Source organism: Anomalospiza imberbis, chromosome 7, assembly GCF_031753505.1.
Source record: "Anomalospiza imberbis isolate Cuckoo-Finch-1a 21T00152 chromosome 7, ASM3175350v1, whole genome shotgun sequence".
Classification (NCBI taxonomy): Eukaryota; Metazoa; Chordata; class Aves; order Passeriformes; family Viduidae; genus Anomalospiza; species Anomalospiza imberbis.
In genome coordinates, this window is record NC_089687.1 from 20,219,260 (window position 1) to 20,237,401 (window position 18,142).

Sequence of the window (18,142 nt, forward strand, 5' to 3'; positions counted from 1 at the left end):
CTCTATTCTCAGTCTTCAAAAGGCAAAGCAAAACACAACATATGAAAAGCTGCTTCAATCCTAGAACATTAGTAATAAAAAAAGTCCACTAGAGGGAAGTAACAATTAGTGAGAACTTTAAGAACATAGCATTGACTAACTTCACAAGATTTTGAAATGCAAAGCCATCTGTCCACTGTTCAGTAAATGAAGCACCATGACGAACTGTTGTAAAATGCCCCAGGCGTAATCTGTCTTGCATGCTCTTCTCTCTGCTTGCCAGCTTCTCCTGTGTGCTCTAAGAAAACAACAAAAAAAAATGTCATATTTAGTAACACCAAAGTGTTCAAAAGGTCAATAAAATACTCAGGGTTTTTTTTTCCTCCAACAGCCTTTTAAGGCAGGGAGAAGAGGGGAGTCAACAAAAATACCTTGTAGTATTTACCCCATTTATTCTAATTTCTACAGAACTCAAGCATCTGCAGTTGCCAGAACCAGTACTAGAGGACAATTTATGCACCAAAACCCCCTGAGTTTGGCTCTGCTTTCCTATAAAGTTTGCTGCTCTTCATCATTAAAAAACCACTTTATTTAGAGTATCAGCATCATAGAGCATACAATTAAGATTCTATCTGTACATGTCTACTACAACAAATGAACTGACTCAGATATCATAAAGAAAGCGCTTCCTATACTTGGCCTGGAAACTTCCTTGACAGAGCATCTATGTGAGTGCTTGTACCAAGTGACCTGGAGCAGGGCCCTCTGTGTGGCAACACACTGTGGGCAGGCTTAACAGATATTCACTTGCAGTGACAGAAGCAGATGTCCTTCTTAGAACCAGCACTTACCACAAGCACCCTTGGGATGCGACAACCAACCGAGTCTGCCTGCTCTCCCTCACAGAAAGAGCACTATGAACACCTAATGCAAGGAAACCTCTTTGATTGCTACAAATGCTTGCTTCAGAAGAAATGTCTGTGGCCCAAAATCACACACACAAAGAGTGAAAAGTTGTCAGAATTACAAACAGACTTCTAGACTGAAGAAGGGCCTTTCACAGGAAACATCCCTTGTGGTATTCTCAGTCCGAAGGTACGCACTTACTATCATGCCAAACAGATCTGATGCATCTTTTCCCTGCATTCCCCACATGCTGGAACTTAAAAAGATCTGCAATAATTTATTTATGACATGCTAGTGAGAAAATTCTCCTGAATCCTCCAGTGGCTCACTCTGTGCCATTGTATATGACAGCAGGATCCAGCAGCTAGCACTAGGTAAGGACTGGGGCTGTTTATCTTAAACTTTTTTGTACCTTAATTTCTAATAATGTGATTTGCTACTAACTTTTGAAGATTTTTTTAAATGAGGCTATTTTAAAGAAGAGGGAGAGAAACAAGGTAACCTTGTCTTCTAATGAATTGCTACTAGTTTAAATATAATTGGCATGAAATTTTTAAAAAGTGATTCTTTCATTAATAGTAGTATGAAGGTAGTCATCTTCATTTCCTTTTTTCCATTAATTCTGAGCTAACATGGCATTTAGTCATTTTACATCAAAAATTACTGTAGCCACTTAAGTGTCTTACAAAGAGATATTATCCATCTTCTCTTCACAACAAATTATGTTCAAAAATTCTTGTATCCACTGTGATCTTACAATTTGTCAAGAAAATATGCCACACATTAAATTAATAATTTTCATGCTTTGCTATTTTGAATTATTTATGATGGGTAAATCCTTAAATTAAAAAAGGTACGTTTTCCACAATGTGAAAAAGGCTAAATGTTTTATTTAGCTTATTCAAGTTTATAAAAATACTGCCAGATAGAGATCATGGATATGAAGTTTCAATCTCAAGTGACTAATGTGAAAAAGTTGAAGTGAAAATCAAGGAATCATAATGGAGTTTTACAGCAATCTCCCAACTTTTATCACAAAGATTTTAAGACCCATAAACTTACCTTTTCAATTAGAAGCTTCTTGCTCATTGAAATACATTTGTTTAACCTTTCTTTGTATTTTTCAAGTAGTTTTTGTTGTTCATCTATTTGTCTTCTAAGATCACAATTAGCCTAATAAATATATACAAAATATGAAGAGATATATTGAAACACTGTTTTTTAAATCAGCTGTCACAGAAAATAAATATATCTAATTTCACATGACTAAAGTAAGGAACATACATGCATAAACACATCTATTGATCTAAATAAAAATTTCATTTCACATATATATCCCTATCTATAGAAGGATGCCTTGATTCTTTTTATTTCCTTTACATTGTCCTGCATTCTGTATTAAAGAGCATTCAGCATAATGAGAATACATAAAAACTCTGTACCAATCTCATGTTCAGTTCTTCACTGAGGGCTCCACTTACATTCAAACTGGAAGTTTATATTTTAGCATCAGATCTTTACACATGATTTCTGAAGTCAAGTGAATCCTAACATCTTCAATTTAAAAGAAAGCAAAAATTTCACAATTATAAAAGTTCCAATGATCTGAGTAGGAAGTTTAACAAATTCCCTGTGTTCCAATTATATTTAACTTATTACCTTAAAAATCCAACAATATTATTTTGATTTAAAAAAAATTAGAAATAGTTTAGGATTGTCTATCCCATATTGTTGAACGTGTTAAAATAATCTACATATACAATTTCATAGTACATCATCGCATGGGTTAATATTTTTATGTATTGTGCATATGTATGTACACATAGAAACACTAAATAGACTACAACTTGTGAAATACAACTTTGTTTCATATTTCATATTTCTGTATATCTCATCTCCAGTGCTTCCTTCAAGAGCATAAGCATTAAGATTTCTTTTCTGAAAACAGGTCTTAAAGTATTGTTTAGTTTTCTTATTGAAAGTAGTTATTCATTGCCTGTATTTATTTCTGTCATAGTCACCTCCATTCTGAAAATGCCAACAGTTGTTCCACAGATAATGGCTATTCACAATTAGAATCAAAAAAAACCCCAAAACCACCCATTAGGTGACTTATAATATGAATTTAAGGAATTAATCAACTGCCTGCAAATGGCATCACCTTTCTTTGCACCTTCAGAAGTCTATAAACATATTTAATCATTAACAAGTTGTAGCACAGAATCTGAAAAAATATCTTATACATTTCATTATATAGACTTCTTAGATTTAAGAAAAAAATTACAAAAATTAAAAACTTGTTATACCTTTTTATTTAAGTAATTTTTTAAAAATCTAAAAACTTGTCCTCATATTCAGTCTGCTGTTCTGAATAAATACCTTTACCCCATGTCCAACACTTACCCTGAGTAAGTCATCTATACGACCTTCTTTCTTTTCCAAGTCTTGATTTTTATTACTTTCTAGTGCAGCTAATTTCAGCATTGTGAGATCAGTCTAGAAAGAACATTTTGAAATATTTATCATTTCCTTTTACAACTACAGCATTATTCTTTTTATGCTTGTTAGGCAGAGAAATAAACACTCAACAAGACCAGAAAAATCTTATTTTCAGGGGTTTGGAAGTGTCATTAAAGGTTCTTATTCAAAATCACTCTCCCTCTTCATGAGGACAAATGTGAACAGTTGGGACAAACCATTAACAGGATTAAAATATTTCATCACCAACCGTGAAGTTACTGAAGTTATAAAAAAGCATAAAAAACAGGGCAAGAATGTAAATGTCAACTAATTAATTTCGCTGGACCAGACAACAGGTGAAGCAACCTTTTTCTGACTAATGTGGAAGACAGGACAGATCACATCAGAAATGGCAGAGAGAATGAAACAGTTGATTTCAGCTTTTAGAAGTCATGTCAGAATTGTGTTGATCATTTTGATTGCTATCTCATCCATCTCATTTTTCTTCTTCAATGTCGGATTTTAAATGCAGTATGACAATGGCAGCTGTCAATTCAAATACTGCCTGGAAAAGCAGCCTCTACTTCTAAAATCACACAACAGCTAAAATCTTGAGCAAAAACCTACCAATGCCATAGTCATCTATGTAATCATGAAGTGCCATGCTGTGAGTTGAGCAAGTGCAGAATACAAAACTCTCCAGAGATATTTAAATTACGAGCTGCTGAACTTCACTGAAAAATGTTTTGGCAATTTTAAAAAGCAAAGGTTTTGAAAGTCTTTAAGAGTTTATAAGGAGTTAAAAGACAAAGAAATAAACATAACTGCTTTTTTTTTTTTTCTGCAATCTAAAGTGATCCTACTCAAGAAGTTACCTGAGTAATTTTAATAGATAACTGCTTTGGTTGTGTGAGAGGGTGGTCCCCAAAAGCTAATGAAGTAGGAGAAGGACTATTCTGTCGAACCTGAAAGGCATGAAAGCAAAGTATTTTAGATACAGGTGTAATGTTTAATTATGAGCATAGCCTTGGTACAACTCTTGGCAGGAACATCTCAAAGAACAGAGAAATAAGGCATTTTTTTACCCAAGCTATTACTTGGAGCACTGCATTGAGAGCTATCAGTATGGCGTTACATACCACTTGCAGTTCAGGAAGGATGAACATATTCTCTGAGAAAACTGAGATTGTCACTTTTGGGAAACAGACTGAAAAATTTAAGACAATACAAGACTGACATAAGGTGATGTCAGTCTTACAAAGATTTATTTTTCTGATTCTGAGTTTTCACAACTCAAGAATAATGTGAGTTATTTTTGGAAGGTTTAGTTCTCATGGAAGAACCAGAGAGGGGAAGGTAGTGCAGATCAGAAACAAATCCTTTTAATGAACCTAGTTTGTGTGAATGAGACTTTTTTCAAGGCAAATTCCAAAATCTGTATTACACTCCACATTGTTGGCAAGACCAAGAGGATGCCTGAGTTGAAAGCACATGGAATAAAAGCTGAGGTCTACCTTCAGAGAAAACAAATCTTTTGTAACTGGCAAAATTTATTTAGCCATTCAGAGTAACACGATACACTGAGCACTAAAATTGTGCTTATGGGAAGGAAAAAAATAAATTAGCACGACCAACAAAGAATTTTAGAGGCAGATTAGGTATCAATTACTGAGAAAAATTACAATTTATCAGAACCTCAGCTTTTAACGTCCCAGGCTAGGGGTCCAAGTTTCCTTATAAGTTACAAAAAACCTCCCTTTTTTGTGTGAGGCCTATGAATAGATGCCATTACAACATTTAAACATTTATTCAACATTTTGCATAACTACCTTGTATTTAAAAAGATATTTAAGAAAAAATGACCATGTGCTAATAGATAAATTTAGTTTTAATACTTAATTTCATTTCTTTTTCTCCTGTTGGAAGAATGAATCCTTTCCCAGGACTCGTTCCTTTGAAAACTTTCCCCTGGAATACAGATTATTTTCACTTTTGCTATTTTTAGACTACAAAGCTATCTCCTGCAGTTATGAAGTTCCCAGACTTACAGAAGAAGGAGCGGAATGTGAATTCTGAGGAGAGCGGATTGCGGGAGGTACGCCTCGCACTGGACTCGAGCCGTTTCCACCTTGGTACTGTAGAGCACATATGGACCTCCAATAAGTCAATCTTCTCAAAATACATTACACATCTACTGAATGTACACAGTACAGTCTATAGCATGTCTGAACACAGAATTTGTAAATCAGATTGTATTACTTTTATTAGTGCAACCTTTAGCTGCTTAAGGAACAGTGTGAGAGACAATGGTTTTTGTATTTTAGTTCAGGCTCCATCAAGAGACCACTGCATCTCTACTTCAACGTTTAATACTCAGAAGCATACATAAAGGAAAAAGAAGTAACCTCTCAAGAGGCCTGTCAATTATAACCAAAAATGTTGTAGCATCCAACAAAAAGGTAAAAGGATATTTTAGAAAAAAATTTTAAAACCAAAGTAAAATCTACAAAATTCTTACCTCAAAATAGTCACTAATCTTGTGACCACGTCCCCCAATATTCTTTCCTGCAATAAATACAGTAATACATTAGAATTTGTTAAATACATTACTTGTGAAGGTGTCTTACATTTTTGCCTATAAAATAATTATAGTAAAATCTTACCACTTGTTAATTGGTTTCTTTGATGTGGTAATACGTGATGTCCCTACATAGGTAATTAGAGATTGCCAAAAGCAAGGGATTTGCATACTCTATTCATTGAGAAATCAGATATTAAGTCACCCTCAATTCCTAAACCAGTTTAGAGTAGACTTTACAGAAACCCTAGACCTCTCAAAGATGACACAAAACTCATCTCTCATCCTACAGATCAAACCTTCAGCTCTGAGTCCCTCCCCTTTTCAAGGACTATCTCAAAGTATCAAACTGACCAAGTCTACTAACATTATTTATAGTCCAGGTCAGTTATTATGCCCAAATATTCTGCCCAAGGATTTTCCTAGGTGCCAGTAACAGTGAGGGCATAGAGAATGACAAGTATTTCCAGTCCCCTTAACCTGATTATGAATTGGGTAACTCATAGTGCTAACTAGGGAAATAAAACTCCAGTGACTGAGATTAGAATTTACCTTAAATGGATTGAGACTTCAGGAGAACTAACATGAATTGTATTTCTTCAACAGGAGGACCTAGCCCCTACATGGCATTCCAGTGATTGCACCTATACATTACCCGGTGCACAAATGTTTTCTTCTGTTTGGCCCTAAGATGACCAATAAATCTTAAGACTGGGCTTTTCTCCTGTAGAAGTCAGACAACCTGCTAGAAAACATCTTGGAAATGGACTATTGTTCAAAGATTTTTACTTTATAGGAAGAAATTTTTGCAATATATTAGGAGATCATTACCCATAGTTCCATAAATATGATTTTCACCTTTTAGCAAAGATTTTCAAGCTTTTCTATTGTTTCAGCCCTGATGAATTCTCTCTAGCTCAATATACCACTGTACTGACACTGCTGCATAATGCTGTGTCACTAAGAAGTAACATAAAAAACCAGAAACATGTGACAGCCCTTTTTGTGTCAAGACTCTTAACAGAAAAATTTAGATAAAATAATTCCAAGACCTAGAAGACCTAGAACAGCACACAGCCAACTTCTCCAGTAGTTACCCAGTCAGTGTATGTATTGCTGCTACTTCCCTCCAGCCAATTCTTTACCTACCCAGTAATTCTGCTAATAATTTCTGTCCTCATGCTTAATTCTCATACACCACTTTATCAAACTTGCTTTCATGCAGGTAAATGAGACAGACTGCATTCCTCTTCAGTATGGAAAAATCTATTTGATGTCATGTTACAGAGCTCTGCACTGAAGAAATATGTCAAATAATTTTGGCACAGCCAATTATGAATAGATTTACACTGATTTCTACCACCTTCCAATTACTTCTATATTCTAAATAATAATTTTCTTCAATATTTATGGATTCATTTACATATTACAAAGTCAATATCCCGGGTATGCAATATACAAGAGATTGATTTCTTGTTCCTTTTTTCCCAATACAATAGGAGGTTTTTGCTCTGCTCCAACTTCACTGTACCACTCCAAGAGGCTGCAATTTCTTAGGTCAGCTCCTTGAAAATATTGCAGTGCAGACTACTCAGTTTTACTGCTGCTGACAGTAAAACAGTGATAAGGTATTATAATAATGTTTTCTATATTAAAAAGGCCCAAACATTTCCTCATCTCTAATTTTAACACTCATTAATAAGAGGAAGGATAAGCTACTAGAAAAATGAAAATAGGTAAATTCATGCAGGTTCTTTGAACAAAGTAGGTGTCTAGAAAGTAACACTTAGGAAGAAATTAGTTTTAATCAAACAACATGATTATTCTACTAATAGCATGCTGCATCACGAAGACTTTCAGATATGGCGCCCATTGCTTTATATCTGAAGTGACAATTTCTAGCTCTGTTAGAATGAAAAATAAAGCTGATACAGATGTTATCAGAACTATTTCCACTCCCCTTCTGATGAATTTTTGTCTTGAGGTTAAATTTCCACCAATTGTCACACAAAAGAGAGGAATGACGAAAACTAAACTTTGGAGATATTAAATTAAAAATCAATCTCATAATGATTTCCCCACCTTTCTAGACTAACAAAATCTTCCACAAAAAAAGGAAGAATAAAATTAAGTTCTTATATATACCTGTAAAACAAGCATCAGACATCAGATATTGTAATCAGTAATCCTTTTTTCCCCTTATCTACTGAAAAAAATATCAAACCACAAGATATTTTGCACAAGAAGAATTGCTGTAATTCTTAAAAAGATTACAGAATCATAGCTGTGAGTTACACATGCAGCAGCTCATGATTCTTTTGGGTAATTACCAGTCCCATTCATGTTTTACTTGCCCATCCCTTCCAGTGACAAATGGGAGGGTGACAAGAATACCTAACTTATCATCCAAAACATAACACCCATCTTACATAAGCTAAAGTACAGAATTTTTAAGGCTAACAGTCAAAACTGTGTTACATACAATCACTACCTAGTCAGTTTACATTTTAATTTACCTTGGCTGCTTTCACTCTGAGTGTCTGCTTTTCTTTTTCTTCCCCTGGAAGGTTCTGACTGTTTCTTCTCTGGAGTCTACAAACAACAAAAAGAACATGATGCAACATAAGCTCTATTTATTTATATTATTGCTGTATTATGAAATAAATTTAAATCCTCATCCATAAAACATGATTTCACAATTCAGCAGGGATGCGATTTCAGATCGTAGTTAAACTAGATAATATGATCTTTGGTCAATCAGGTACAAGCTTGAAGAGGTATTTAACAAAGTGAGAAGTAATTCTTAAATTATTTCCCAAAAGGCAATTCCACATATTAATTTTTAAGCAATTACTCCTTTTCATTCATTCCAGGATTTATGAACACCCATTTTTGTTTCATTTATGTCTATATTTTACCAAGATCTCTGTATTTCAGTGCGAGTGTTTTAAAGCTTAATACTTAAGTGAAATAATCTGATTCTTGATGGTGCTTTCTACACACTGCTGCAGCATAAACACGAAGTTCCAATGCTTCAACAAGAAGCCAATAATGTTACATTTTTTCTTAAGTGTAAAAGATATTTCCAAACTAATAGAAACTGTATAGATTTCTAGAATCTGCTGAGAATTAGAAAGGAAGAATAAGAGGAAAAATTAGAGAGCAAAATGACAATATCTATCCACTTAGTGTCGTCCTCCCCATACACTTTTATCTCAAGGAAAAGAAAGAAAAGTATCAATGATAAGTGAAAAAATACAGATCTGTTAATATTTGTGGAATAAATTTTTCTACACAGTTGCCTGGAAATCACAATCAGCATGTACAACACAGATAACAAGAAAGGGCTGTGATCAGAAGCCTCTCTAAATTATATTTGCTCCTCTTTGATCTGAGGATTCAAATCAGTTAGTCTCCCCAGTTTAAATAACAAAAGCTGCTCTTGCTCAACATATTGCAGCTCTATGTGTGTGTATTCTTCATGGGGCCTCATACATAACTGGAAAAAGCATAGGAGACATTACATGAACTATTTTATCAGTAAACTGAACTGGTAAACATGAACTATTTTTACCTTTATAGCTCAGACTAAATTTGAGATCAGTGACAAGATGCTCCATTCTCTCATGATAGCATCATTTTATCATATCTGTCATTTGCTGCTCCAGGTATGCTTTCTTAGCACAGCAAATTGTATCAACATTCAAATTTCAACCATCACTAGATCACTTCAAGGACCTTTCAATTCCAAAATCTTTGTGGATATGCTCAAACATGAATTTACTATGAATACCCAACAGTATTTATGTTGGCAAGAACCCCTTTAAGCTACCTGTGATCCCTAGAAAATTATTAGTCTATAAATGAACCAGCAGGACAAGAAAGGTCTTCCTTACCTATACCAGGTATTTTTTATGTGTTTTGACTCTGTGTGTAGCTTCATAAAGATATCTTTGGAAGTTTTACAACCATAAATGTTGTATTATCAGGCTGTAATTTACGTTTAAATTAAATATATATTATTTTAAATAAACTCATCCAACTGACATCTGCATCTTCTACAGGGCTATCATACATTAGCAAAGTATATAACACAGGCTCCTGAAATGGAGTTAACTCAAGACTATTGATTCCACAAGCAGAAGGCATAGCTTAGAATTTTAACTTTAATAATTTGGAATTATTGCCAGGTAAATAGGTAACATTAAGCTACCTTTCCACAAACTAAGCTGAAACTACTTAACCAAGCATTTTCATGTTATTCTTGTTTTCCAGCTTTCAATTCTGCAGTTACACTCTAATACAGTAATTTTTACCTACCATATCAAGAAAAAAAAAAAAAGGAAAAGAAAAGTTTAAAACCTAATTAATGGTAAGATTTCCCCCACCAAAACTAGTTTCCAGCTGCTGTGACTTGTAAAACCAGCCATTTAAAGAGGTTTATAGTTTTAAAACTCAAGTAATTCATAAATGTCTATTTCCTTAAGCTCTTCTGATTTCTTTCAGTGTTTAATTTAACCTTCCAAACCAGAAAGTACTAGCACACTAATGAGGTTATTAATGAGGTTACTCAACAAGGTCATGTTCCCCTTTTCTAAGCACAAAATTCACATGATAATGTACAGCACACATCAATCACTAGAAAATGTACTCCAAAATCCTTCCTAATGAATGGAGTCATATGAATTACAAGAAACTGAAGACTAATGTGGCTGGGGAGTACCTCCCTGATAAATGAAGACTGAAGCTACTTTCTGTAGCTGCCGAAGTATTTACCTATAGCCAAGATTTAAATTGAAATCTTACTATTTCATAAGCAAGATAAAATACCTTTAAGGTTACCCAATGCTAGATTGTGAAGTTATATTAAAGTCACACACAGCTTGGCATACTAGCAGAGCCTCATACATCTTGGTTTTGATCCTAGTTTTCCCCTCAATTTCACTGTGCTTCCCCTGAGTCTTCCCTTCACATTCACAGATTTAATGTGCCACTTCATGATGAAAGCACAGAGTAATGACATGAATGCATCATCAGGGTTTGATCAGAAATTGACACTCTTGCTAGAAATTAATTTCAATGATTCTGAGATTTGCATATCTACTTTTTTCCTCCCAAGACCTACTAAAATACAACAGTGCTCTTTCAACATCAAGTGATGGCACTGCCTCTCCAATGAGCAAGTCTTATTTCCACACTACCATCACTGTTACTATGAAACCTTCAAGGTCATGCTATTAAAACAAACAAAAACCAACACAACAAAGCAATCCCACAACCTCTTTGCAGTACTAAAATCTACAGCTTACTTTTTATGGTACTTTAGCATAGAAGTAACCAGATGTGATTTTTAAGAACTGTAAAAATTTATTAACATACTTGCTATTACAATTATAATTAAAGTGAATACAACTAACAACTTCTGAAAGGGTCAAGAAAATGTATTTCACTACTCAATGTCATTAAGACTCATCTTTCACTGTGCAATGGAGCACAGTGGACTTCTGTGCAGGGATATTTTCGAAAAAGATGTCTGTTTCTATTTTAGAGTACAAGTCTTAAAATATTTAAATGACAAAATATTATCCTTACCCAGAAGCAAGACTTGAGGTTAAAACGCTCTGCTGAGACTTTCAAACTCACATGCCTTGGAAAAGCTTTGCCTCTGTATCTCATGTATAGAACTGTAAAATAACATTTTCCTACACCAAAAACTTATTACGCATATAGCCAATGTTCTGAGATCACTCAACTACTCGTAGACGTGTTTTTCTGTCAAGGAATTGCAATAATGCATCATAACCTTCAGGCTACTGCAGCACATTTCCATTCCCACACCTACATCAGAACGGCATCACTGCCCAGAGTATTTCTAGGAAAAGCCGTGAATAAAAACAACAGGCAGACAAAATCTTCTGGTTAAGAAAATAGTCTATGCAGCTGGATGCATAATCCACCTGGGAATGGTGAGGGGAAAAAAACATAGCAGAGCTTTTTTCTACAAGAAAAACAAATCACACATACAGAACTTTTATTTATAAGGTATCAGCTTTGGGAACCAATTAAATTCACTTGCTGACAGTCCAGTAAAAAAGCATCTTGTAGTGACTGAGCAAATGAACAATTAGGCCCCAAAGTAAAGCTCTGATGTGAAAATAACACCAACAGCACATTCCAAATAAACATCTCTCTAGCATGGCACACTGTCACACAGGGTCTGGCCTAGGTCAGAAATCCACTCTTGGTTACAAAGGATTAATCTTATCCACGCAATCTATGACACAGAGAGGCAAAACTGTCAGAGGGACTCACCGACCCCAAAACAGGTACATTCTAAGAGCTGTAGTATTAGTGCTACTATATCAATGCTCATCACTAAGAAGAAAATATTCTATTCAAGGGAAGCCTAAGCTCTGAGTATTTAAACCTAAAAAAAACATGAATCCTTTTCTTGGATTACAAACTGGATTTAGGTAAGAAAATACACGGTGACAACTGCAGCTTTTACAAATAAAGGTGATGTCTACTAAGGATGTCTGGCCTTGGCATAAATCCATATCTGAAAAGAAAACACAGTAAACCAGTTTCTAGAGTATTTTCAAGGATTCATCCAAAAATAAAAGTTATCTGTGCTGATGAAATACTTATTACTTATGAAACAAAAGACAGCAAACTATATAAACATTTTCAGCTCCAAAAGCTGTATGCATCCTCAGACCATGACTACATAGATAACAGAGAAGCAGAAGCAGCTAGTTTCATGACCAAAAAGCCAAAGAAACTCACTTCTTCCAGTCATGGTTCCTCTTCCAAGAGATAGTGTCTTTCAGTAATTTATGCTCTTTCCTATCTATCTGAGTAGTCTGCATTTTACTTTAAAAGCTTCTACACAAAATAAGGCATCAAAGTAGAATAAAAATAAATTACTTGTTAGCATTAAAATTCTTAGGTAATAATGAATCTGCTCCATACACTTACCTCTGATTCTTTATCACTTAAAGATCCCAAGCTTCCAAAGCTGTGATTTGAACTCTCGTTATTTGTTGAGGCCTACCAAGACAAATAAAATACTCAACATTATACACAGAGATATAAAACATAATAAAACTGTTACCATTCACAGTTACAACCAGTAACAGCCATTTCACGCTCTCATGGAAAAATTAACTATAGAGCACTTGTGAGCGGAAAGGGGGATAAGAAGTTTGACAGGTGGATATTTTGACAGGGCACAGTAAATTCTGAATTTCCATTGCTTTTGAGGCAAGTAAAACTCTAGCATATTCAAAACTATTGGAGAAAGTTCTAGAGACTACTAGAATTTTTCCATTTTTGAAGAAAAAGAGGTGTTAATTAAAATAGGTTTTAATTTTCTGTCATGGAATGCATTTTAAAATATTCTTTGCAATAGTCTAGTCTGTCTTGGAGAAAATTAACACCTATTGACAGTATTATTCTACATTCTTAAAACAAATTATTTCCCCCAACACAATAAATTTACATTAGTGAGGGAAAAAAAACCCAACAACAAACCCAAGTAGTGATACAGTCCCAAATTACAATATTATTTTAGACATTTACTAAGGCTGATTTATTCAGGGATCTTTTGAACACAGCATGTCACGAGGACATTTTAATGAGTCATCATCAGCTGAGTGTCTTTTTATTAAAAAAAAAAAAAAAAAAAAACACCCAAACTCTTACACTGATGGACTGGTCTCTTCTATATTAGACAGCAGAACAAATACTTTGAAGTGAAATAGTTCCAAGGCAGTTTGCTCCGGAGCATTAGATTCCAGCCTGGATCAGTCTGCAGAACAGTACTCATCTGTGACATCTGAGTAACTACATCATCTCTGAATTAAAATTTCCAGAGAAATATTATTTAAACACATAAAATTTCCCTGCATCTTTTCACCCTCACTGGAGGGCAGCCTCCAGTTACAGAAATGTCTGTATGTAGTCCTTCTTTGCCCTGTGTCAGTATCTGGTCATCCAAGTCATATACAACAATAATATCAGTAATCTACATTTGTATTTCCAACCTTGCTTACTGAAAAAGCTTGAACATGATGGGCTTTTCTCCCCCCAGAAATTCCAAAACTCTTCAGCAAAACATATGGTAAGGGTAGCCTTTCAAAAGAGTATTTCCAATAAATAAGAGTCCATTTCAATTTAATTACTAGAAGAATATAATGACCCAGAATATTTCAAAAATAACTATTAAAGCTGCAAGCTCTGTATTGTCTTGCTAATTTAGGAAAATTAGAATCTGGAACATGGAGATTTGGGATTGTACACGAAGAAGCTTTCTCATTTTGGCCTTCAAAGTGAAGGCAGACCAATGGATATTATATTTATACCTCACATTTTCCCAGTTATCCCTGCACATCACATCAAAAATGTTTCATCAGTTTTTTTAATAAGAATCAGGTAAGCCTGTCTGAACATCCCCCACCAAGACTACAGACTATATTTTTTAAAAAGCATTTTTTTCCAAACACAGCCCAGATCAGCTACTACACATTATCTGCATGGATACACTGAATGGTCACAAATAAAAGAAATACAAACAAAACTGTTATAATTGTGGTTTTACTGATGGTGTAACAAATCACAGGACTAGAAGGTAAGAACAATAGTGTCTTAGATGAGGATCTGAATCTATAAGAAACAGTGGTAACAGTATCTTCCACAAACATTTATCAAAGCATTAGATAGTATTAAAAAAACACCTCTTCATCTAGATATCCATTTGGAAACCAACTGGATGAGATACAAATCTTAGAACGTATCAGGGACAAGCAATGTATTTTTTCCATGGTAGAGTGAAAAAGGAAATTAGTTATTTTAAATTTCTTTTTCTGGCTAACGTGGATGAACAAACTGAGAATGTGAACGTGGAATGTAATTTGGCTAACAGCTGAAATCAGCTGAACAACAGACAACAAGACTTCAATTGACTTATGGAAATGGTAAGCAGTGACTCACAGGGAATCAAATTTTAAAGAAGAGGAACCCCAAGAAACTCGATAATGCCTTTTAAAAAAATGTACTACACATACAGCAGTAGACAGATTATGAGGGAAAATTTGAAACAAAGCAATGGACCACAACAGCTGTACCAAAAAGTAAAAGTTCAATGAAGTTAGAAGTACAGACCTAGTAATAAAAAATGAAAAATACTAATGTGAATTATGAGAAACTACCTGAGCTATTAAAATGAGTTAATTAATATGGGGAGTAAGCAGTACTAGAGAACCCAAGGAATAAATAAACAAAATGGGCCAGAATCATTGTGCTTGTCTCTTTCTAATTTTAAGCATAAGATATGGCAAATATACAATTTTGCAATCATAATGAAAAGACCACTAGAGCATCACTGTCACTTTGTCAATCCAACCTCATTTCTTCCCCTATTTAACTCACTTCTTGGTTTAAATGGTAGTAACAAGTTTGTCACCTTTTAACAGTTTCACAAGTTATCTTCATGTCACTCTCCAAAGAAAATTAAGGTATGATGCAAGATCACTATATAATAATTTCAATTCTGTGTAGTTTGTTCATAGTAATCGATACATGACATGTCTTCAGAAATTTCATCAGTGTCTTCTATCAGGAAGTATTTTGTTCTGTAATCTATAACAGTAACTAAAATACAGCATAGGAAGCTAAAAATACTACAAGTTTATGTAAAGCCCTTAAAACATGAGGACACTGCAAACAGTCTGGAAACAGAATTCAGAAGTAATGAGGGAAACACACCTAAAAATATTAGTATGACAACTTTTTAATATCAGTTTATTAAGTACTGTACTTGATGGAGAACATTCAAATGCACAAATACAAAATTGAGTACTTCTGGCTAGGCAACAGTATTGCAGAACTCAGTCTTGGAAGCTGAAGCTAGTAACTTGAACAGAATATGCAACAAAGACAAAATAATTTTGCACATGTTGTATATAAAGGAAATATACAACACATGGATGGTAATTATTCAGTGTTCATAAGTTTCTTCCTCAAGTGTTGCATCCTGGCTTAGATACTAAAGGACAGGAATTCTACAATGAAAGTAAGAGAAACTGATATAAATGTCTGGAAATGTTGAAATAATTTATTTATCTATATGTATTAGTCTTCAAAAGAGTTTAATCTTAAAAACAGATGTTACACCAGACTCCATAAGTAGATGGTCATCTGCAGCAGGGACAACTCCACCTAAATAATGGGAAAATCTTCCATCTCTGATCACATGTGCACTACAGCAAAGCCACAAAAGAGCTTGTATAAGCTCATTCTTCAGTGTTTTTCAAGAACAATTCAACGTCCATGTCACAGAAAGGTTCAGGATAAACAATCCTATCTCAAAGCAAAGTAACAGAAAAACAGGGATTTTTCTGAGAGCCTCTTCCAACCCAATGCTTTTACAAGTAAATCACACTGACAATATGAAAATGAGATGGTGTGAGATAAATTAGTATTTCAAAGATGGCAGATCTGAATGACTGCTCTTAGGACTTACTTTAGCTCCAACACTGCAACTTCCAGTACTCCCAGTGCTGCCACTTACTACTCCTGTGAATCTTGCCTCTAACAGTTCTTGTCTCCTTGGGTCCAGGCTATGAAGTTCATCCATTGCTCCTAAAAAAATACATATATAAATTCATTACATTTCCTAATATTTGCAGTGGAACATTTCACAAACAAGCCAAACATATCACTGGCCTATGCAAACCAAGGATTTGTACCCTCAACTTGACAATGACAAACCATCTGTTACCTAATAACCAAAGCACTCATGGAATTACAAAAATTTTGTGGCAAGTTCTGCGTATCAGAATAGCCTTGTCAATTCTGGTTGAAAATGAGAACCTGTTAGAGGCATGTAAGAGACATAGAGCCTGCAGTATGCAATACGCCAACCCAGCAATTATTTATAGATGAAAAACTAGCTGACAGGAACAAAGTATTTTCCAGCATAAAACCTCCCAGTTCTGCAATACATTCTGCAATGATCTTGTTTTCTGTATCATTTAAATATTAGACGATCAATGCCAAAGATCAACAGGCAGGAATTATAGGGGAAAAATGAAAAATCAGAAAGTAGACAGCAGTCCTCAACTCATGCACAGGAATGCAGTGTAATATGGAAGTCCAAAGGTCAGAGAAAAAAGAGCAGGATCAGCAATAAAAAAGGAACCAATAACAGAGACACTTGCAGAGGTGATGGCTTCAACAGAGCCCTGTAAATGGGGTAAATCAGTGCTGCTGGCATCTGCAGGGAAAGTAAGGTGGAAGGAAATGGAGGAACAAAAGGAGTTTCTGATGAGCTCAGCCTACATGAGTAGGCTGCAACATGATGTGCAGCTTCCTAATTTGTATTTAAATCACTTATGGCTGTTTAATGAGCCTGAAAGATGATGTAGACAAATAAGTCTTTCGTATTTACACAAACTGCTTTCTGTGTTTTTATCTTTTCAACTACTTGAACATTCAGTTTATCTTCAATTGGAAACATTTCAGTTGCTTTATTTTAAATATGATATTTCATGTCAAAGTCTTAATGCACTATTGTAATAGCACAGCCTCCAAGTACCACACAGTAAAATAACCTCAATTTTTTCTGACTAAGACACAACAAGTTGGTGGTTTTTAGTCCCAAAGGACAACACAGCAGTTCAGCAAAGAATGGTGCCATAAAAAAAAAGCTTTTGAAATTCTGTGTTCGTGAGAACTAGTTTTCGAAGTTTAACTGCTGCTACAAACCTCTACCCATCAGCTTAACAACCAATGCATCAACATAGCTTTTCCCTCGCTATTAATTAAGTCAAAAGACACTTTCTGATGGGACTCTTGGGTATCTCAAAATCTTCAGCATTCAAGCCCTAGACAGATCTTTCTGACATTTTGGCCACTCCTGGCCATTGAGCTAACCCCTCAGGTAGGGAAAGCACTGCTTCTGCTTTTTGGCTAATTCAAGTTGCCCTTGTTCCTGCAGGAAGGTAGATGATAGCAAGTGAGGTGTTAACACTCCTTTACCACAGGAACTGGTAACATACCTCATCTAATGGAAGAGAATCACACCAGCACATAAACAGCTGGCAAGGAAGCATTCAGGAAATGTGTTTGTGGAAGGTCTTCTTTTGAAAAATCAAACTGTGAGTGGCAGGTTGGAGATACCACATTTTGTTACTACACCCAAACGCAGCCATACATAGA

General features: G+C 34.8%; 1 protein-coding gene across 5 annotated transcripts in view; it reads right to left on the reverse strand.

Moving 5' to 3' along the window:
• Nucleotides 1–18,142, reverse strand: part of TLK1 (tousled like kinase 1) — a 68,764-nt gene that overhangs the window by 26,291 nt on the left and 24,331 nt on the right. For all 5 annotated transcript variants that reach the window (XM_068195851.1, XM_068195852.1, XM_068195849.1 and 2 more), the window contains exons 2-10: nucleotides 16,446–16,564; nucleotides 12,902–12,973; nucleotides 8,440–8,515; nucleotides 5,864–5,910; nucleotides 5,394–5,480; nucleotides 4,221–4,310; nucleotides 3,289–3,381; nucleotides 1,948–2,058; nucleotides 141–277 (exon numbers count right to left, since the gene is read on the reverse strand). In XM_068195851.1, the coding sequence (XP_068051952.1) occupies nucleotides 141–277; nucleotides 1,948–2,058; nucleotides 3,289–3,381; nucleotides 4,221–4,310; nucleotides 5,394–5,480; nucleotides 5,864–5,910; nucleotides 8,440–8,515; nucleotides 12,902–12,973; nucleotides 16,446–16,559 (827 nt within the window). In that variant the 5' untranslated portion in view covers nucleotides 16,560–16,564. The remainder of the gene's footprint in view (nucleotides 1–140; nucleotides 278–1,947; nucleotides 2,059–3,288; nucleotides 3,382–4,220; nucleotides 4,311–5,393; nucleotides 5,481–5,863; nucleotides 5,911–8,439; nucleotides 8,516–12,901; nucleotides 12,974–16,445; nucleotides 16,565–18,142) is intronic.